This window comes from Cryptomeria japonica, chromosome 4, assembly GCF_030272615.1.
Source record: "Cryptomeria japonica chromosome 4, Sugi_1.0, whole genome shotgun sequence".
NCBI lineage: Eukaryota > Viridiplantae > Streptophyta > Pinopsida > Cupressales > Cupressaceae > Cryptomeria > Cryptomeria japonica.
Window position 1 is genome coordinate 383,898,835 of NC_081408.1, and position 22,334 is coordinate 383,921,168.

The 22,334-nt window shown below is 38.7% G+C and overlaps 1 protein-coding gene and 1 non-coding gene across 4 annotated transcripts in view; both read right to left on the minus strand.

Moving 5' to 3' along the window:
- Positions 1 to 10,549: 10,549 nt before the first annotated feature.
- Positions 10,550 to 10,621, minus strand: TRNAT-AGU (transfer RNA threonine (anticodon AGU)). Its single transcript has one exon. It is a non-coding gene; the product is annotated as a tRNA-Thr (tRNA).
- A 3,884-nt stretch (positions 10,622 to 14,505) lies between these two features.
- LOC131047689 (serine/threonine-protein kinase ATR) overlaps positions 14,506 to 22,334 on the minus strand; it is a 41,278-nt gene continuing 33,449 nt past the window's right edge. For 2 of the 3 annotated variants that reach the window (XM_057981490.2, XM_057981505.2), the window contains 7 exons: positions 21,944 to 22,295; positions 20,422 to 21,687; positions 16,803 to 20,220; positions 16,150 to 16,710; positions 15,396 to 16,016; positions 15,093 to 15,284; positions 14,506 to 14,997 (listed from right to left, as the gene is read on the minus strand). In XM_057981490.2, the coding sequence (XP_057837473.1) occupies positions 14,830 to 14,997; positions 15,093 to 15,284; positions 15,396 to 16,016; positions 16,150 to 16,710; positions 16,803 to 20,220; positions 20,422 to 21,687; positions 21,944 to 22,295 (6,578 nt within the window). In that variant the 3' untranslated portion in view covers positions 14,506 to 14,829. Of the gene's footprint in view, positions 14,998 to 15,092; positions 15,285 to 15,395; positions 16,017 to 16,149; positions 16,711 to 16,802; positions 20,221 to 20,421; positions 21,688 to 21,943; positions 22,296 to 22,334 lie in introns of those variants that run through there. The other variant, XM_057981497.2, reaches the window with a different exon arrangement.

Genomic DNA, 22,334 nt, shown 5'->3' on the forward strand with positions numbered 1-22,334 from the left:
CATTTGGAATTTCATCAACAATTTGCATCAAAAATTTCTTGTATATATCTAAGTGTAGAATTACACTGTTTTCTATGCTTTCCTTATCATCAGCTGATAGTGTATTGTACATTTTATTGATGTTCTTCAGCTTACCATCCTCTGTAATTTCGCTAAGAAGTTTGTCTAGAGGATCAATAGTTTGTTTCACCTTCTTCTTCTTAGGAGTCATTTTCTTCACCGGAGGCCTTATTGCCTATTTGCTTTTGTCTTGTCCTTTTTGGTGTAGGAGAAGATACCAGTGAGGGTTTTCTTTTCCTTTCAACCCTTTTAAATACAGTAGGTATATCACTCTCAGAAGAAGTTCCAACCGGTGAAAGATGAGTTTCCGGTTGAGGTGCTTCCAACTCACTTTCACTTATACCAGTTTGTCTCAAAACATCTTCCTTGATTGTCTTTGCCTGTTGGGTTCCTTTTCTTACAGTTGCTTCAACTTTCTTAACCCTTTTCCTAGATTGAATAGTACTTTCTATTGTTTCAACACTACCAAACACTTTCTCTTCCGGTTTCTTTGGAGCTTCAAGGAGGGCTTTTGCATAAGTTTCTATGATGTTGTCATCTGTTTCATAGCCCATTTCAGTAACCCAAATAGTTCTAGGGATAACTACCTCCATCTAGATTTCATCTTTCTTGATCACAAAACAGATTTCTTTTTTATACTTATCCACAATAGCTTGTGATAGTCTTACTCTAGTCTTCATTCGAGCCTTCAATGCTTGAAAATGCTCATTTATGTTTTTCTCCCTGTTCTCTCTCATATTGTTCAACAAGTTTGATAGTTGTTTTCCTGCCGGTATGTCAAAGCCAAAATCTCTAGCACCAATACCGGGTACTTGTTTGGTTATGTACAGCATTAGACAAACAAGTAAGTTTTTGAATCTGAATGTTCCTTTTTTATCTCCTTTAATCTTTCCCAAATTGTCTATCAGCTCATCTTTAAGCCATTCACATATATCTATTCTTACATTATCATTGACCATATCATAGGCACTCTTGATACATAGGCTAGAAACTGAATTTAACCTATTTGCATGTGTAGCCTTGTAACCTAAGATCATACTGATAAATCTGACATTTATATCTTTCACATCGTTTACCCTTAGAGATCTTTTATCAAATGTTGCACCAGTTAGGTTTATCACTGTGTCATTTGAGACCTTCTTTGTTTTGTCTGGTCTGTTACCGATGGAGGGTAACCCTGTTACAGCTTTTACTGCTTCTTTTGTGATTTTATGAATAGAGTATAACCAGAAAAATTCACCATGTACTCTGCTTAACACAATCCTTATGATATCCTTGGGAAAATTTGGGATACTAAGAATTTCAGTGAAACCTAGGGTTTCTACTATCTTATGTTCAGGTTTGACATTTTCGGATTCATCATGAATCACAGTTTTAAATATGTTCTTAATCTCATCATCACCTAATTTATCAATATGACAATGTATATACATCCTAGGGTCTTCAGCATATACTACTCCTTTAGGGATTTGAGAAAATGCACCTATGCTATCATCTTTCTTTGCAATTTCGGGAACCAGTTTGAAAACAAGTCCAAGGCGCTTAATAACCTCAACAACAGTAGGGTTTGCAATAAATTCAGGAGTGGATGAAGATGCCATAGCTATAAATACCTCAATTTGCCTTAGGGATGAATGCTATGATGGATTGTTTCACTTCTTCGCTTAGAATACCTTCGCTCGGGAATTTTCGCGCTCTCGAGGATTTGAATGCTTGGTGAATGAAAAAGGAGCCAAAACACTTGCTTTATAATGTTATTTTTGCCAACTACCACATTTAATGCTTGTCGGTTAAGTCACAACTTAAGTCATCTGTCGGTATAGAAGCAATTTCAACTTCTCACCATTAACCAAGGGAATAATAGCAAGTTTTTCATTTTGTTGCTAAACCCCCAAAGGATTTTTCTTCAATTAGATGAAGAGTCTCCTGCCGGTGGAGTGTTACTCTGTTCTATCGGTGGAGGAGTATTCCCATCAACATTCAGATCTGACTTTTTGATCCATTATTTTGAGAATTCTTGTTTTACCTCTTCAACCTTTTCTTTACCTTTCAAACTAGGACCTTTGTTATTTGCCGGTGATGCCTTACTTCTACAAAATTTTGCAATATGTCCAATTTTGTTACAGGCATAACAAGTCACATTATTCTTCTGAATAGCTTTCTCATATCCTATGTCGGTATGTGTTCTGCATTGATTAGATAAATGTCCAAATCTTCCACAAATATAACATCTTACATTCATTCTACAATTCTCTGAATTATGACCAACTTTGTTGCATTTAAAACATTGACCGGTGGGTGTATTAGTATTCTGATAATTTCTAGATCTACACTGATTTTCTTTATGACCATACTTGTTACAGTTAAAGCATTTGCCATTAAATTTGTAAGCAGTAGGTTGTCTTACCGGTTTGCTATGATCATGATTGTTTGCAGTACTAGAGCTTTCACCAACTTCAAAGCCAAGGCCATTTGTATCACCATTAGGTTTCTGATTCTTCAGCATGTCACCAAGTTCTTTTGAACTTTTCTTGAATTTTTCATTGTGTTGATTTGCAGCAGTCAGTTCACTCTCCAAGATTCCTTTTTGTCTTATGAGTTCAGTTCTATCATTTTGTGTGTGCATAAGATCTGTCTTCAACATATCATTTTCATGACTGAGTCTTGTGTTTTCATTTCCAACATCATTTAGTCTTCTAACCAAGTCTTCTTCATTCTTCTTTCTATCTTCAATTTCTTTGCAAAATCTCATAGTCATATCCTGCATCTCATTCTTTGTTGTACTGATTTCTTGTCTTAGCTTGTTTATCAAATCATTAAGAGTTTCCTTTTCATTTTCCTCATTCTGCATCTTTTCACAAAGTTCTCTCCTCTTGTTCCTTGCAATAGTAAAATTCTCTTGAAGTGCTTGAATAATATCCTGAGCAGCCTTTAGATCATCTTCAAGTTTGATATTCTTCACTTTTTCTGCATCATAGTGTGTAAGAGTTGTTTCCAATTGTTTTCTCAAGTTTTCCATCTCTACCGGTGACAAGATCTTCCTCAAGCTGTTAGGCTTCTGAAAATAGAGGAACAAGCTCTGATACCAATTGTTAGGATTCCCAAAGATACTGAGAGGGGGGGTGAATCAGTATCTAACCGGTTTATAAATTTACTTGACTTGAAACATGAAAAGCATATTAAAACTGTGTACCAGTAAACCAGAAATAATGCAGTAAACAAGAATAACAATAACCACATGAGAAGCACACCATAACACAGTATTTTAACGAGGAAACCCAGTGTGGGAAAAACCTCGGTGGGATTTGTGACCCACAATATTCGTTTACTGACCAATAAGGGAATATTACTCTTACAATAGGGGCCTGCACATGCAGGAAGGCCAAGTGCCTAGAGCTCACTGCTCAATTACAAAAGAAGTCGCACTGAATTACAAAAATGGATTATACTAATCCAATGTCTTGTACTGCTTCAAATCAGCATCTGCTATGCCAAATTCAGTACTGGTTTAAGCTCTGCTACAACATAAATCCTTAACCAATATTTCGCATATTAGGTATGCTTATCTCGCATCCTATTTCACATATTTCCTATTACAAAATGATCTCATACATATATGAGTCATATTACAACTCACCATGTCAGCTTACAATGATTTTACAATTAATTACAAAATTCATTTTAAACAAAATTGAAGTCGACCAAGGTGTCGATATCCTTCCTTTCACTATCGGTGTCCTGTGTGCCAGTGTAGAGTCTGTCTGTTGGTGCCGGTGCCGGTATCATATGATTGCAAGGTTGCCATCAATGACAAAACATACAATCACCTACAATTTCTCATTGGAGTGTGCATTTGCCAACATTGTGATGGCTCAGTAAATAATAGGGCTGCTAGACAGCAGAATAGAGCAAGATCTGCAAGCAGTAGGCCTCTTATGCCTCAATTTCCGCCAAGACAAAATGATCAAAACGATAATGGACCCACTCAATAGGAGATGCAGAATCAAATTTTAGATGATTGGAGGAACCCTAGGTTAGATTTTTAGGCTGAGATGTCATGCAAAGATTACATGGATGTTAGGTTGAGACATTTACCTATGAGGGGCAATAGGCAACAACATTATGATCTTAAAAAGAAATTAGGACAACTCACAATCTCATTTTTTGCTGATATTGTAAAAAATACAACAAGGGCTTGGATTCAAAAATTAGATACATATTTTCAGTTTAACCTGATGCCAGAAAAAGATGTCATCAAATATGCAGCATTGCATTTGGATGGTAGCACACATGAATGGTGGGACCATGGGATGGTGACTTTGGGCAATGCTCAGATTGATACCTATGCAGAGTTCACGGAGAAACTGATTGAGAGGTTTGATACTAAGGACCCGGAATTGCATTTTAAGGAGTTGGCACAACAGTTGGGGTCAGTTGATGTGTATATTGTTGAATTTCAGGGACTAGCAATGTTAGTCACTTATATTTCAGAGAGGAGACTAGTTGTATTATTCATGAATTGTCTTTCAGATCCATTGCGAAATTGGGTCAAGGGTCATGATCCTTTGACATTACAAGAGGCTATTAAAAAGGCTAGAGATTTGGTACCATCTTCCTATAAAAACAAATTTCGGTCTAAGGACTCCCATTATAGGAAAGACAAAGATAAGAAACCACTTCAAAAAGACATGCAACAACCACGTGAAGGTGCTACAAATTTGGAAAATGGTCAACTGAATGAGCTTAGGAGAGAAAAATTATGTTTTCATTGCAGAGAGACATGGGATCCTTCCCATAAGTGTCCTCTTAAGGCCAAGGCCAAGCAGATTGAATACTTTTCAACAAAGGATATAGCTTCTGAGAGTTCAAAAAATTCATCAGCTTCTAGGGACAATGATGGTGGATCGGCAATTGGAGGGAATACCAGTGATGACAGGGTGTTAGCACGTTTGACAAGTACCCAAAAGGCAATCACCTTCAAAGTACGCGGTGTGATATAGGGGCAGCGTGTGATATCATTGATTGATGCTGGAGCAACACATAATTTCATTGATGCTCAGGTAGTGGAGAAACGGGGTCTACGTATAGAGGAGCATGAGGGATTCAGAGTCATGGTGGCCTGTAGACACAAACTCGTTTGCACTCAAAAGATCACTAACTTGCACATGGGGATAGGTGACTATGAGTTGGTGGATGATTTCTATGTGGTTGATATGGGGGACTATGATGTGATATTAGGCATGGCTTGGATGGCTTCATTGGAGTTCACATTTAACTTGGAGAAAGGTGGAGATGAATTTTGAGCATCAGGGTAGAAAGGTGGTACTCAAAGGCTTATCTAATGGGGGACTTAGAGTGGTATCACTTCGAAGGATGGAGCGTCTAATACATCATGATCAGGTTCAATGGGTTGTTGAGATTTTGTTGATGCCAAAAGTAACTGGACAGCAGAAGTAGGAGTATCCTTCATAGGTTCAGTCATTGTTGACCAAACACTCCAAAGTGTTTGGTGATATACCACCAAGCAGACCTCTTGACGGGTCTATTGAACATGTGATAGAATTAAAAGAGGGGGCCAAACCTGTAATTACCATTCCTTACAGGCATCCAAAGAGATATAAAGATGAGATTGAGAAGGCTATCAAAGAACTTCTTCAGATGGGGCACATTAGGCCTAGTAAGAGCCCATTTGCTTCTCCAGTTGTGTTAGTGAAAAAGAAGGATGGGTATTTCAAGATGTGTATTGATTACAAGGAGTTGAATAAGAAAACAATTAAGAACGGATATCCAATCCCCCGCATTGATGAATTCATAAACGAATTGCATGGAGCTTGTTATTTCTCTAGGATTGATTTGAGATCTGACTACCATCAGATTTGGGTCAGGGAAGATGATGTGGAGAAGACAACTTCCAGGTGTCATTTTGGACACTTCAAATTCTTAGTTATGCCCTTTGGCTTGACTAATGCACCAACTACCTTCCAGTCTTGTATGAACAGGATATTCAGAGATCAATTGAGGAGATTTGTACTGATATTTTTTTATGACATACTTATTTACAATAAGACTTGGGAGGAGCATTTGAAACATGATATTGTGTTGAGCATTCTTGAGCGAGAGTCCATGTATGATAAGATGTCTAAGTGTGCATTTGGGATGACTAAGTTGCTATATCTGGGTCACATTATTAGTGTTGAGGGAGTCCATGTGGATCAAGAAAAAATCCGAGCTATCATAGATTGGCCGCCATCCACGAATATTTCACAACTTAAGGGATTTATCGGGTTGTGTTGATTCTACCACTGCTTTGTGAGGGGTTTTTCCCAGACTGTTGCTCCCCTTACAGATTTGACTCAGAAGGATGCATTTGAGTGGTCAGGTAGAGCTCAGCAGTGTTTTGACTGGTTTAAGGAGTTGATGAGCACTTGCTCAGTCTTGGCTATTCTTGATTCCAGTAGACCTTTTGAGTTGCATTGTGATGCCTCTAGTGAAGGCATAGGTGCGGTGTTGATGTAGGACAGGCACCCCATGGCATTTGAGAGCAGGAAGTTGAGAGGGATTGAGAGGAGCTACAAAATATGACAAGGAGATGTTGGTGATAATTCATGCCTTGGCTAAAGTCAGGCAATACTTGGTGGGTAGCAAGTTCACAATCAAGACGGATCATAATAGTTTGAAGCATTTCCTTGGGCAAAAGGACTTGAATGATAGGTAGCAGAAGTGGGTCAGCAAGTTGCAGGCCTATGACTTTAACATAGTTTTTGTCAAAGGCAAGAAAAATATAGTTGCTAAAGCCTTATCCACAAGACCTCACTTGTGTGCTTTGGGAGTGTTGGCAGATGATTGGAGAGAGATGATTTTTGCAAACTATGTTAAAGGCAAGTGGGCGGTTGGTATTATTGATGGCACCATCCAGGATAACAGGTACATGGTGGTGAATGATTTGATCATTTATAAAGAGGGGATCTTTTTGGTGCCAGGGTCTGCTATGAAGCAGAAGATATTGAGAGTCTTCCATGACTCACCTATGGCAGGACATTCAAGATACTTTAAAACTTACAGGCAAGTGAGAGAGCGTTTTACATTGAAAGGGCTCAAGATAAAGGTATTACGGTATGTGAGGGAGTGCCCTATGTGTCAACAAAATAAACATAAGCACTCTTTCCCATGAGGATTATTGCAACCCCTACCCATTTCTGAGAGGAAGTGGGACAGTGTGTCAATGGGCTTAATCATAGGCCTACCTAAGGTCCAAGGCAGGGATTCCATTTATGTTGTGGTGGATCGGTTGATGAAGTTTGCACACTTCTTCGTTATTTCGTCCACCTATACAACGGTTCAGACAGCTAAGTTATTTTTCTGAGAGGTATTCAAATTGCACGGGTTGCCACGGAGCATTGTTAGTGACAAAGACAGCAAGTTCATGAGCAATTTTTGGCAAGAGCTCTTCGGGTTGTGTGGGACAAAGCTTACCCCAAGCACTAGTTATCACCCGCAAACAGATGGATAGACGGAGATTGTGAACAAGTGGGTGGAAGGATACCTTCACAATTATATTTCAGGGCAACAAAAGGCATGGGTAAAGTGGTTGTACCTAGGAGAATACTATTACAACACCACTTATCATATGTATATTCAAATGTCACTGTTTATAGCCCTCTATGGTTATGAGGCACCGAGTTTTCTAGATTTACTATTTGGAGATAGTCGGGTACCAAAGGCTAAGGATCTTGTATAGGAAAGTCGGGATATTATGAGATCCTTGAAAGAGAACATACAGAAAGCTCAAAATCAACAGAAACGGTATGCAGATCAACGCAGGATAGAGAGACCTTTTGAGGTTGGTAACATGGTTTATCTTATGCTGCAGCCTTACCGGCAGTCCACTCTCAAGAGGAGTGGTGTAGAGAAACTAAAGCCACACTACTATGGGCCTTTCAGAGTTATCAGAAGGGTAGGTGAGGTGGCTTACGAGCTAGAGTTCTCGGCAGACAGTAAGGTACATAACATGTTTCATGTGTCTCACCTCAAAAAGGCATTGGGACATAATGTGGCACCTTCAGCAAGTTACCTCATCTAGATGATGAGGGAAAACTTATTTTGGTTCATGAGGCCATTCTTGATACTAGGGAGCGTACTTTACGAAGGCGGGTCATTAGGGAGTATTTGGTAAAATGGAAGAACTTGCCGGTAGAGGATGGTACTTGGGAGGGTGAATATGTTTTGTAGCATCCAGAGTTGAGATTGCTTGAGGACAAGCAATTTCAAGAGGGGCGGATTGTAATGTCCCCCTTTTAGCCAGTCATGTGGTGGTTTGTCGTTAGCCCATTTTGCCTTGGTCCCCAGGGCTAACCAAGACTTTACAGGAATCAGTGAGAGATTTGGCCTAGGCAATTCCAGTTTCAAGCCAATCGAAGGTGTTTTGGCAGGGTTTCCAAATATAGTAAGTCAACAGTGGCTCAGTGACTTGGTATAATTGATGTATTTTTGAAATGTCAGTATTCTGGTGATCTTTATTCTTCATTTGGATGGCTAATTTTAATGAGCTACTTGTTTGGGCAATAAGGCTAAAAGTTATTTATTTATGTTAAATTTAGATATTGAACTTAAATGTTTAAATTTAATGCTGGGACTAATGTTGGAAAAGAAAATATTAAAAGTTCCCTTTAATGTGGAGACAAAAGAGTTAATGTTATTTTATTATACACATGTTTAATCCCACATTAGTGGTGCATTGGTAATTGTGCCCAAACTGAGTTATAAATGTGAGCTTGAGAAGCTATTGGAGACATCTTGGAAATTGTGTATCTTGGAATTTGTGTATTCTGGGAATATTACTAGAATTGTCTCAAGCTTTTGGGGATGTCTACCCTCAATTTCATCGATATTTACAGTTTGACTACGAATACTCAACTAGGAATAAATCGCAGAGTTGTGACAGGTAAACTCTCCAATTTTCAACGTTGAAGTTTATTAATGCAAATAGTTTATTAAGTCTCATCACCACTCAGCATTGGTATGGCCTTCACAAAGGAACACATAGTGAACCTTAATAGTTGTTGCTACTCTCAGCATCAAGCCGCAATAGCCCAAACTCCAGTTGTGTGACCCCCTAGACGTGTTCGCAAAGTTTGTAGCCAGTCGTTTGGAGTACGACAAGGAGTATACAGCGCCCAACTTGTGCACAACGAGTTGTTCAGCACTCTAGCTGGGACGTGTAGAGTGTGGGTGGGTCGTGGGTCATTAACAGCAACACAGGGCACAGCTAGCGACTGGGTTTTGGCTCTTCAACATCAAACATATAACAAGTTTTGAGTTGTCATTTGTGTTTGGAATATTGACTCATTTATTAGAGTTGTGTTGTTTGAATGTTCTGTAATGAACCCTGTGTTTGGATCTAAAAATTCTAGAGGTATGAATCATAAATAATTCAAAGCTAGTTTGCGTTGCAATGCCTTAGAACTAAATTGTATGAACTCGTCGATATATATAAATGTTGGAACGAAAAATGTATATTTGTGAACTATTATGACACAAAACGCATGAGGTTCAACTTAACAGCAGTGACATATTAGACTGAAAAAAATCCTCCAAAGCAAAACAGGGCAGTCCTTTACATTTCCCGTGTTATCCACCCAATTTATTGTGGTTAAAATTCTATTATTCACCTACACACAAAAACTAGGAGTACAAGCCACCTTCATAGAAGCCACCCTTAGCAACTGAAATCTTGTAAATAAAATTTACTATTAAACCACCATAGCCAAGAATGTTGATGTATTTGGAGAGTTTAATCATATTTAGCCATTAACTTGGGTTGCTTGCTACCCAAGTAGTGTGCTTATTTAGCATATAAGCTAAATTTATATTCCTATTAGCAATTCCAAAAGGATTTTTTTTCATTTTGTAAATACGGCTTTTATTGCTTAGGAACATTGGAAGCCCCAAGATTATGTGTCCTTGTAGAGGCACAACCTGCACGCAACCATTAGAATCAAACCTGAACTATGGCTGGTAGACCCCTAAGTTCCTAACATAATTTTTATTTCTAACATTGGACCTGTAATGAACAACAATTTAGGTTATTATAATTGTAGCTCTATTTTACCAAGACTTGCATTGAGAAACCTACAATGGCATTATAGACATTTTGGTCTGATTCTTGAAATTAATAACCCATCATATGTGCCAATGTCAATTTGTAATCCATTTGGCATTGATTTTACTAATAGAGATACTTTTTTATTTTGATATGGTAGCAGAAATATGTCTTCGTCTGATTGATCTAATAGAATATATTGCATTGGAAGATGAACATCATCTGAGCCACATTTACAGAAAGCTATTAAACTCCTTTCTGCCACTGTCCTTTTCTTCCGGGAGTTATGTGTCAGCACAATTAGCTTCATGTTTTTTCTTTCTTCTTTTTCCCTCACTTCAAGTCTCAATTAACCATAAAAACACCATACACAGATCTCTTGTTGAGACGTGGACCAGCTAGGACTCGAACCTAGGACCTTCCATATACTGCTGGAGTGCTCTACCACTGAGCTACTGGCCCCTCTTGGACCAGTCCATCGTCGGTCCTGGTGTGGCTTATTTCCAACACCAACACCCCTCCTTAAGCCACACCTCTCGTGTGCTTGGGGCTCCTATCCTGGACCTGGCTCTGATACCATGTTGAGACATGGACCAGCTAGGACTCGAACCTAGGACCTTCCATACGCTGCTGGAGTGCTCTACCACTGAGCTATTGGCCCCTCTTGGACCAATCCATCGTCGGTCCTGGTGTGGCTTTTCCATACGCTACTGGAGTGCTCTACCACTGAGCTACTGGCCCCTCTTGGACCAGTCCATCGTCGGTCCTGGTGTGGCTTATTTCCAACACCAACATCTCTCAAGGTCCTTAATGTTTATTTGCAATTTGCACACAAACACTCAACTCTTCTTCTGACTATTTGTGCTAAGCTAGTTTAATAGGTAGCCACTACTGTCAACTCCTAGGGTGATTTCACTATATTTTGTTAAAGGGGCTTCCTCATCATAATTGTATGGTGATGTCCCCCTCTAGCTAGAGACATCACTCTAGCTTGTGATTAGCCTATCAAAGATCCTCGTAGGCTAGTAGGATTGGATAGAGGGTCACCTTGGCGTGGAGATCTTCCGGGGACAGAGCAGAGTACACTTCTGGGTTGCCAGAGTTTGTTTATGATGAGTTTTGCTTTGAGTTTGGCTTGGCCAAGCTATTTTTAGCAGTTGGAGATGGACCCCTGCTATTTTTAGCAGACATCACGGTCAGATGGGTGGTCAACTGGTGAGCTCCAATTTCAGACGGCATAACTAAATTCAAAATATTCATGGAGTTAGACAAGTTTGAATAACTTAGCATTTATTATTAAGTGATTTAATAATAAAGTTATAAAGTGACTTTATATTATAATCACTTAACTTGAGGGTCAACTCATCATTAGATGGGGCCATGTTTTTAATTAAATTATCTGAGCCAGACTATTGAAATATTAAAATTAAATGCCCATTTAATGATTAAAATCGTTTTGACACCCAAAGTGAAATTAAATGAAACTACAAGCAAAATTGTAATTAAGAGGATTAGGGTACGATTTGCAAAAAAAGATATATAACGTTGAGTTTGGAAAGAAGAGGAGGGCTATTTTATTTTGACATTGTGGAATTGAAAGGGTTTTGCTCTGGAGACTAGGGTTTTCAGCCACCATTGGAGGACGTAGTTGCTTCAATGTTCACCATCTGAGCTGATGAAATATTCAGTGATATTTGGTTTCAGGAAGACTTCATTCAGAGGTCTTATTTGCATCTAATTGCGCAGAATTGGAGAATAAATTCATGAGAAATTATTGCAGATTTATTGAAGAAATTTTGGTGATTAACAAGTACGGTACAGATTGCTACAGTGCCGCGTGAACAGTGCCGCCGTACGGACTGCTACAGTACCGCTTGAACAGAAATTTTTTTTTTTTAAATTAAAATTTGCAGTTTGCAGATTTTTCATCTACTGGGACAGCAAAAAATCAGGTTTTTATCTTACATTGTAATGAATTTGTTTTTTCAGGCATATTGGCCATAGAACAGAACAAACATTTCCTTGATAGTTCATAAATTATTTCCAGCAGTAATATTATTGTTTCAGTATTATTTTAAGCATAGGAGTTTATTTCAGTATTGTATCATTGCTCATTATTACCAAAAAAACACAAAAAAATCCATAAACTTTCAAAAACCAAAACAAATTCAAATCTACTGCATTCAAAAGAAACAGTCAGCAGAGGAGAGCCAAGTTGGGTTCTTACAGGCCTATAACTTCATAGTTTACCCCTCATCTCAGCTCAATTTTTCCAAAAATCTTAAGCCTAGAAGGAATAAGTTCATTGTTACTCATAATATGGACATGGCACAGAAGCAGAGAATTGCTCACCAAATAAAGCATATTGAGAGAAAGTTGATGGATCAGATTAGAGATCATCCAAAATGCACTTGATTTAATTTAAATTTTGAAAAGACATTTCTTGCAATAGCTCTATAAGTATTGATGTTAGCGCTTCGAGCATATTAACTCTATGATGTCGAGTTAAAGCGTTTTGGGCATAAACCCTAGCGCTTCGACATATAAACAATAGCATTTGCATGAATTAGCACGCTAGGGCTAAGCTTTAGTGCTTTGATAGCCGAACTAAGCAATTTGATTGTAGTTTTTGTGTTTAGTGTTGATTTTGACGTTGCGATGACAAGTGTTAAGGTATTGATGAAATTGGTCGACGTTATAGGGTGTTGATCAGCCAGATTAACATTTTGATACCAGATTGATAGAAAAATTGATTTAGATTTTCCTATGGATAAAGTTTTTGATCAGTATCGATTATCTCGATTTGTGTCTGATAAGATAGGATGACGACCTCATGATAAATGAGAGTCGATGATAAGTGCTCAACGAGATTTGATAGAAATCTCACGTGAGCGAGATAGATTTATAGATTGACCAATAGATAGGTTGATAAATTGAATTTGATATGTTAATATGATATGATTGTAGGAGCCCCTAGCTGTTCACCAATCTCGGGAGAGATTCTCGAAGATGTGGCAGTTAAACTCGCGTTTGACATAGGCGAAGCTTGATTTGATTGATAGATGTGGATTATCTTCCATGATTGACATGCCCCGATATACGATTAACCAAGGTTTGTTGAGCGCGTTGGCAAAGAGACGACACAACAAACATAACACTTTTCACCTATCGACCGGCGAGATGACAGTGACGCTGGAGGATGTCTACCGGATACTGCAGATACCTGTCATTGGAGATACATTTACTGGGACATGCTCTTGTTTGTCCTTGATCTTAATGACAATGATTTGGTTGTCATATGTCGAGATGTGATTGATAACGTTATCATAAATGTGATTGATATTGGCCCCTTTGTTGTTTGATGAAGATGATGCTCCCTTGTCATAATTAGGAAGGGGATTTTTAAATGCTTCATAATCATCGTTGGTTTTATGTCCGTCCACTGTTATGTCACCTTTGTCTAGTAGATCTTGGCCCAAGTTCTTCATTCTTTGGCAATCATTAGTCCGGTGACCCTCGCTTTGCTGCATTGTTGCCAACAATCCCTTAACGGTACCAATCTACATACGACTCTCTCATAGTGTCGTGAGATCGAGAGCCAAGTTGAGACCTACAATGTAGGATGTGGAGATTACAGATGATAAGGAGAGGCATGACAAATACATCCCCCCACTGGAGGATGATGTAAGTGTACAATGCAGCTACATCAGATATTGGGAGGCTTCCTATCTAGGAGCCATATTTCCTCTGGATTACCTGAGAGGGAACCTTGATCCATTGGTTAGACTAGTAGAGTCACAGTCAGGAGGGAGGAGACGAGGCATCCAAGGAGCCTATGATTGACCAGTCTTCTCATCAGAAATCATGTGCTGCCACGGCAAGTTTCTATCTCAACTTCTCAAGCCTCTCTATCCATCTTCAAATGATCATGAAACCACCCTTGGCACCTGTCACGAGACTTATGAGCAATACACGCATCAGTTAAGTTAATTCTTAGGCCATTTACTTTCAATTCTCCAGGGGTACTAATTTTCAGCAGCAGCCCACTTCACTCTCTTAAGGCACAATCCATAAAATCACATGGAATGGTGCTTTTACTAATATATACACAAGTGTCAGCGAACGACTAGGTCCATCTAGCTGTAGACAAAAAAAATTTCAAGCCATCTTCATCACCCATTGTTTTTTTACTGATTGCAATTTGATTTTAACAGAAATCAGGGCCGATAGTCATCCTGTAAATGTAGAGTGTGTAGAAATAATCTACTCCATACCCACAAGTGGAAAATTTAGTTCTCAAGAAAATGGCAATAGAGAGCCCAATGTAAATACATAACATGTCGGTAAAACACTGCAAATGTAATTAACCTTGCTAAAAAGTTAAATTTGAAAAAATAACTTCTCTAGAAAAAAAACCAAACCAGCCTTGCAGAGGATTCTTTGTAATCCCACTTCTCTAGAAAAAAATCCAAAGCAGACTTGCAGAGAATTCTTTGTAATCTCTCTCCAACACAATGAGTGATTAATTTTACTATCCACAGGGATGGAAATGGCAATAGTACTTCTCAAGTTCCACGATAAATATCTCCAAGACAAGACACTGCTGCTTTTCAATGTAAACGCAACAGAGTTGAAAAAATCTTCTCAAGTAAAAATAGCATCGTAAAAAATCAAAACCAAGGCATCCACCATATATACATCTTGCCCAAGTTGTTGTGAGAAACAGCTTCGGCAATTAGACGGCTAGCCTGCCCTTCTACAGAAAGGGGCAAAGATGGAGCAGCTCCAACACCAACAACAACCCCTTGAAGCCTTGCCTCAATATTTGCTATAGCTCGCTGCATGATATGGCCCAGTTTGCATGTGAGGAAAATTTATATGAGATGAGATTCTTAAAAAAAAAAATAACCCAATGCTGCATTCTCATAGGTACCTGTGCATGGGGATTCTGGACTTCCCCACTAGATTTGTAAGATTTTGTCCATTCCACAAGAGGGTCATGAATAAAAGTCTCCAGGACGTTAATGAGAGTTTCACGATGTGTCCTAAGAACTGACAGTGTTATTTCACATACTCTTGAAAACATGCCTTCATATCCAGTAATGCCAAGGCCATCTATCATATTCTTCAGCAGACAAATAAAAACGTAATTTAGAAAACAGAACTAGTTGCAGTATAAAAGTAAAACTGCATGAAGAAGACAAACAATTTGAAATATTACTGAAAAACTCATTACCTGAGTCAGTCGAAATGGTACAAGTTCAGGCTTCTCTAACTGCAACCCTTTGTCAAAAAGACAACTAAAATCAACATGTACACAATCCCCAGTCGTTGAATCAAATAAAATGTTCTCACCATGTCTATCCCCCAAACCAACAATTTGACCAACCATGGACCAGACAGCAGTTGTGTGAGCATAAGCAACCCTTGCTCGAAACCAAGATGCTGGCTCGGAAAATGTACTCATAAACCATTTATGAAAAACTGGTGGGAACATTGGAAGAATCTTGGTCTTAAATAATTCTGCTTCCTTGTTGCTTTCACATTGATCATAGTGGCGTTTAATAGTAGCATTTGTCTTTTGTCTATCAAACTTGCCACAAGCTATGTATAAATCTTGTAAGATATGTCTTAGACCTCGCGTATGAGGAACCCATTCAACAATTCCACAATCTTCTGTGAGTGGAATCACAGCAAATGTACGAATGTAAAGTTTTCGTCTACGACTTTTTGGCTCCTTAGACAACAAACGGTTAATCATTGTTGTGAACTCCATCATACGGGCATCTTTCCGCAGATCATCTTTTGGTTTGCAAAGGAAGGGATGGTCAGCTCCATTGCTCCCGTGCAGGATAATCTAGCAAGTAACAGAAAACAGGGTTCACATGAAGGATTCAAATACATTCCTAAATGAAAAGTACAAACAATAAGCCAGATCTGTCAGAATTGAGAATCGATATGACTCCCTGCAAATGAACATTCTCACATACTTTCTTTGGACGCTGGAGTGATGCCAGTATTTCCACTTCCTCTCCAATTCCAGATATAGTTGCATAGTTTCCAGCCGCAAATGGATCATAATTCTTGTCTGAAATTCCATCTGGTGGCATAGTCACTGTGAGAGCTAATTGAACTGGCATTATAACTCCCACTGGCATCATCCTTTTCAAGGGAGCAAAGTCATTTGAAATACTAATTGTTTGTGACTTTGGCTGTCCTCCATGAAAGCACAGTTTAATCAAATGATCAATCAGACTAGCAAACTGGATGAATAAGTTGTTTTTTGATTTATCCTGCCGTGAGGCCTTTTTTGCTGTTTGTATGATTTCTGCTGCAGCTTGACGTCTTGCAGGAACTGTAGACTTAGATACAGCAGCCATTGTCCATAATGCTTGTTGTGGATATGTCTGTAGAACAATTGTTATAATGTGCTTTACCAAACGAACAACTTCTTCATTTTGGTGGCAAATTCTTGAAACTATCTGGGAAAGAGCAGTCAGCCACTGATATGATGGTAAATCTTTGACACATCCACGCATAACAGTCATGACCTACAGATACAGAAATCATCAACGAAATTGATTAGGAAGAAACAGAATCTGTCTAATCATCAAAAAAGTACAACTTTAGCTGCAAGCCTCACTTTATCATGTGTAGACTTCAGGATACTATCAGAAGACAAACTCTCAATATGATACATGCTGCCAAATTCAAACCACAATGTCAATAAGCGTGGCATAGCCTGATAAAGACGACTATGACCCCTGTGCAAACCTTTGGCATAAAACAGTAGTACATCTGGAAGATGAGACCACCAAGGTTTCTCGTCAGTCTTTTGTTTTCTTATAGAAACATGTCCTGTTGTTGTATCCTCAAGGTTCTCTTCCTGTCTTTTTCTAATATCAGCCACAAGCTCATCATGATATTTTCCCATAAAAAAAAATGATTTCTCCCATTTAGGCATAAGAGTCCTAACTTGACCATACAGGCTAATCACATCTTCTTTTTGCTTCTGACCAGTATAATGAACCCATCGTGCAAGAAGAAGTAGATTTTTTGCTGTATCTAAGTTTTCATTTCTCCTTGCTTGAGTAGCTGATATAGACAGTGGATTTACTGAAGGAACAAGTAAAACGTCACTTAGTGCTGCTTTAGCAGCTTCACCCAAATCTTTCACAGGAACATTTGCCAGTGCTTGTTGAAGTTCAGCTATAGCACGGTCACTTTTTCCAGCATCCCAATGAAGCTTTGCCAACTCCATATGCACATTTGGAGTTCCTGAAGATTGTGCCTCTAAAATGGCCCGGCTAGCTGTCTCATAATGTCCAGCAGTTCGACAAAGTTTTGCATATTGAAGCCAACAGTTTCCAACTTCTGCATGGAGATTGCTAGCACTAAAAACTATCCTCCTCAGAGCAAGTATAGGTTCCCGAGCCCGCAAGGAAGGTTGTGTAAATTTTAAACGATCATCCCAATCTTTAATCATTTTCAAAACCTTTGGATCTGAATAAACACACTCCTGCTTGTTCAATATAGGATTCTTGGTTATAAGTGCATGAAAATCTTCCAATTCCCTTAACATATGAAGCTTCACAACAAAAGGGTATGCACGTGTATAAGATTCCATGCCAGCCGCTGCCAATGGTGCTAACAATGCTTGCCTAGAATGTCCAACATTTTCAGCAAACATGTAATGATCATTTTGTCGCAAAGCCTGAAGAATCTTAGCAAGGCTGATGTCAAAAGTAGCAGTTAATTCAGGGCTACTAGAAACTAAGCCTTCTTTGTCAGCCACAGAAAGATATTCACCCATCAAGTCCCATCGTCCAAGCCTCCAAGTTGCTTGTACACCACGCATGCACCATTCCTTTCTATATTCTGGAATCCTTGAGATCAGTCCATCTACATGAGTCACCACTGCCTGCAAGTGACACATATTTAGTAAACAGTTAAGGACTCCCAAATGTCTTGTTACTGAAGTAGGCTCCATTTGCAAAGCCTTCTCACAACATGTTAAAGCTTCTGCCCAGTTACCAGATTTTTCATTTATAATTATTTGATCCTGTAACTTTGGTGACTTACACAACCGTGCCAAGCCAAATAGACCATCAGGTTCATCTAAATCGCTGTAGATCTTCATCAGAAATGACATATCTTCATTAGCAAATGCACCAATGGCCCCTGCTGCAGGATTAAATGACCCTGACTTATTACGCACATGTGTCTCGAAGTATAATAATGAGCGGGCATAAGCATGGCAGCGATATGAGGCCTCGGCAAGAGTAACCTTTGGAACAGCTTCCAACAATTCTGAAACATGATTACATTGGGTTATGATCTGTTCAACATCCAACTGTGAATCAGTTTGAGCTTTCATCTGCATGGTTTTTCCATTTGCAATAGCTAGTAGGGACTTGGAAAGGGCCATTTCCTGTTTTAGATCATCAACCCACTGACCAAGGTTGTCCAGTAAGGTGAATATGGCTTGAATACAAACTTCACTTTGTCCACTTAGGCCACATTTACTGCTACTAAGCAGTATATCTTGCCCAGTTCTACAAATTTTAGTATCATTATTTTTTGATGTTGCTTCTGCAAGAACAGATAAAATTTCCTCTGTCACACTTTTTCGTGCCTCTGGTGTACCATAGCAAACAACATTGAGAACCAAGTAGGGAAGCAAATAAAGGGCTGTCCCCATATCATGTCTTACTATACCTCTACAGGCATTAAAAATGTTTGCCCTGATGCCTGTTGCCTGTGAAGTCAATCTCATTATCCATAGATATATCCATCTTCTGAATGAGAGGGATGGCCGATATATTGGCCCAGCAGCTGTTGAATCACCTGTATATTGCAGATGAAACTTTGAAGTTAAACATGGAGCAATGATATCTCTTATATAATCTGAAAATCTGTTCCAAAGCTTCTCCCCTCTCTTATGGAGGTCTACAGTATTGTTGGAACCCTTTCCCTGAGTTTTATGATCAGAAGACATCATATTATTTTCTTGGGCATCAGAGGTAGCAGACAGATTATCATCTAAAGATGCTTGACAACCAGCAAGTTTTAAAAGTTCCTGAATAGCAAGAGCAGCAGAATCTTGCACAGTAGTATCAGATGCTGCTCTAAACACTCTAGCAAGATGTTCGTGTATCAACTCAAAAATGATATCATCATCAGAACACTCTATCTTAAAGCGTTGGCAAACACTTTTCTGAAATTTGACAGGATCTACTGCTCCAAGATCCCCCAGGCATTCTGCACATACCAATTTAAGTTTCTGGCCAACTGGTGTCCTTGACTCCTCTGCACACCCTCTTAGTAAAGATGTAATTAATAGGCTCAAGACATCAGAATCTGAGCTGACCTCACCCAGAATCATTGCATTAACATCCTCCCTTCTTGCTCTCAATAAGTTTGTTAATTCCATGGCTGTTGTATACCGGACACTCAGACTCAAATGGTTTAGTCCACCCACAGCATGTCGCAGTTGCTCCCGGAAACATAAAGACCCACGTGCCTCTTGAAGCATCTGATTCACATTAGCTAGCTTGGAAAGGCTGGGCAATAGAGGTAATTCAAGGAGTTGTTCCTCAAGTAACTGTCTATTTTTTATTACAAGTTCTTCTAATATTTCAACCACTTTATCTACATGTGAAGTAAGTTGATGTTGCTCTTTCTCAAGACACGGCATGAGTGCAGCCACTACCTGAGGAGCCACATGTTTGAGGCTTAGAGGAGATACTTGAGCAAGCCTTTGAATAAATAAATGCCACACACACAAGCCCTTGTATTGAAGACTTTCTTTCTCAACAGCATGCACAAGTAAAACCATAATCTTTGGTACAAAAGCACTAAGGTGGGGACCAATCATTTCAATCAACTTTTCCAGACACCCAAGTGCTTGCTTTTGTAATAGTTGGTCATCAATGCGTAACATTTTTGTATCAATACTATTAAGCAGACCGACAAAATAATTCCTTAAAAATCCTGGAAGATCTCCTGACCCAGTGACAAGAAGAGCTACCTCTTGAATCATCTGGGGAACTCTTGCCAGCCTGCAAAAGGAGAAAAACACCAAAATTCATATTCAATATTTAAGAATGGGCTTTCTCAGAAAAGGATCGAATATAATCATTAAAAAATACCTATTAAACTTCTGGCAATAGCAAAAAAACTGCAACAAATTAAAATGTCAATAGACTGTTTGCTTCTATCAACACATCAGCGGATGCATAAAAAAAATTTAAAAGCTCTACCTTATATTGGTATCATCACTGCCAGAATCCCCTAAGAAATGAACAAGCTCCTCAAGCAGAACTGGCACAACTGCAGCGAAAATCTCTCCAGCATTAGATCCTGTCTGTACTTCATAGAATTGCATTACAGCAACCAGTTCCTTTGCATCTGAATGGAGAAGCACAAATGATAGCACCTTGTGACACCATTCCAGTAGTAAATAGGGCAAGTCTGTATTTAATTGCATTGCCAATTCATGTAAAGTAGCCAATGTATGATCATTCTGTTGTTGTGCTACAAGCTTTGGAAGGACTATAGGAACCATCTGCCGAACAAGATCTACACTTGGTATGCCCAAAATGGCCTCTGCAAATTCACTTATCAAAACTGGACGTGCGACAAGCCTTGCATTCAAGTATTCAAACAACTCGTCCCTGATTCTTCCAAATTTTGAAAGAATTGCTCTCATGCCATCTTTCTGATGAGAAGTGGCAGATTTGTGGATTAGCCTAGCAGCTGTTACTCTGATGCCAATATTTGGATTGTCAAGCTGATCAATCAATAATGCAAAGGAGAAAAAAAACAGAAACCCATCGACAACAGCTGATTTCATGATTTGTGAAACTGTCTCTAACAAAGTCTCAAAGACATCTGGATCCTTAGTAGCTGCCAATGAGTGTTTTAAAATTCTGAGCATATTTTCTTCTTTAGTTTTATTGCATGTGTTGTCATTTTCAAATAAACTATCCATGACATTCTTCTCAGTGAAGCAATGGATTTGTGAGCAAAATGCTTCTCTGACAGCCCTGTTCTCATGAAGCGGAAGAACTTCTAGGCACTTTATCCACAGATTTTTTGTTTCAGCGAGACCACTTTTACTTGCATGCCTCAGCAGACGAGAAATGCTTTTGATACATGCAACTTGGACTTGTTGCGACAATTCATGGAAAAGAAGTTGAGCAAATAGAGAATGACAGATACTGACACCAAACTCTAAAATTGATGTTGTATTAAGGATGTCTTCCTTCTGCGTCTGAAGATAAATTACATAATCTCCACCTTCATCTGCAGAAGCTGAATAATTATTATCACACTGAGGGCAGCAAAATCCTGACATAAGGATATCTAAGTTTCCACAATTTATTTCTGACCCAACATTTTGGTGGAACTGACACTTATCTTTGGCATTCTCGGTTGCTTTAGGAGCAGCAAAGATGCATGCCAAATATCCAATATTACGACCTACCATTTCACGAACTTTATCAGATATGTCTTGTCCCAAGACCCTGCAATTACAGAATAACAAAGTTTTTAGCTGATGAGAATAGCTAAGTATGTTTAAGGTTCACAGTACTTTGTCCACAACCTCCTGAAATTATTATTCAAGCTCTTAATTAAGATTCAACAGACTACTCATTAATATAGATCCTCTTAATTAATAATTTTTTTCACAAAATCACAAGCTTCAATGAGATAAATACAACACATGGTCATGCAAAGAAAACAAATCAAGAAAATAAATGTCTTTAAAGAACCACCTACTCCAGCCTTTTACACACAGCTTTAATTATTTCATAGCAACTGAAAACAAGGATAGGCATTGATGCAACAGCTTCAGCTCGAACATCACTATTCTGATCATTCAAAGCCAAGTCCAAAACCTCAAGATTGCATTCACTTTTTTCTTTGATCCCTGTTTTGGATACAACGGTGATAGCTTTGCACTTTATCTTCCAGTTAGCATGGGATTGTCCATCAGTAGAAGAAAGTGTCCATGGAAGCTTTAAAATTGCAAACAATGTTTCTGCAGTCATGAACTGATTGCAAGAGAATTGTTCTCCATACATGTCAGTATACTCATTGCTGCCACGCAATTTTTCTCCTGAAAGAAAACCTACATTCAATAAAAAAAAGTAAAAATAATTAGAAACTT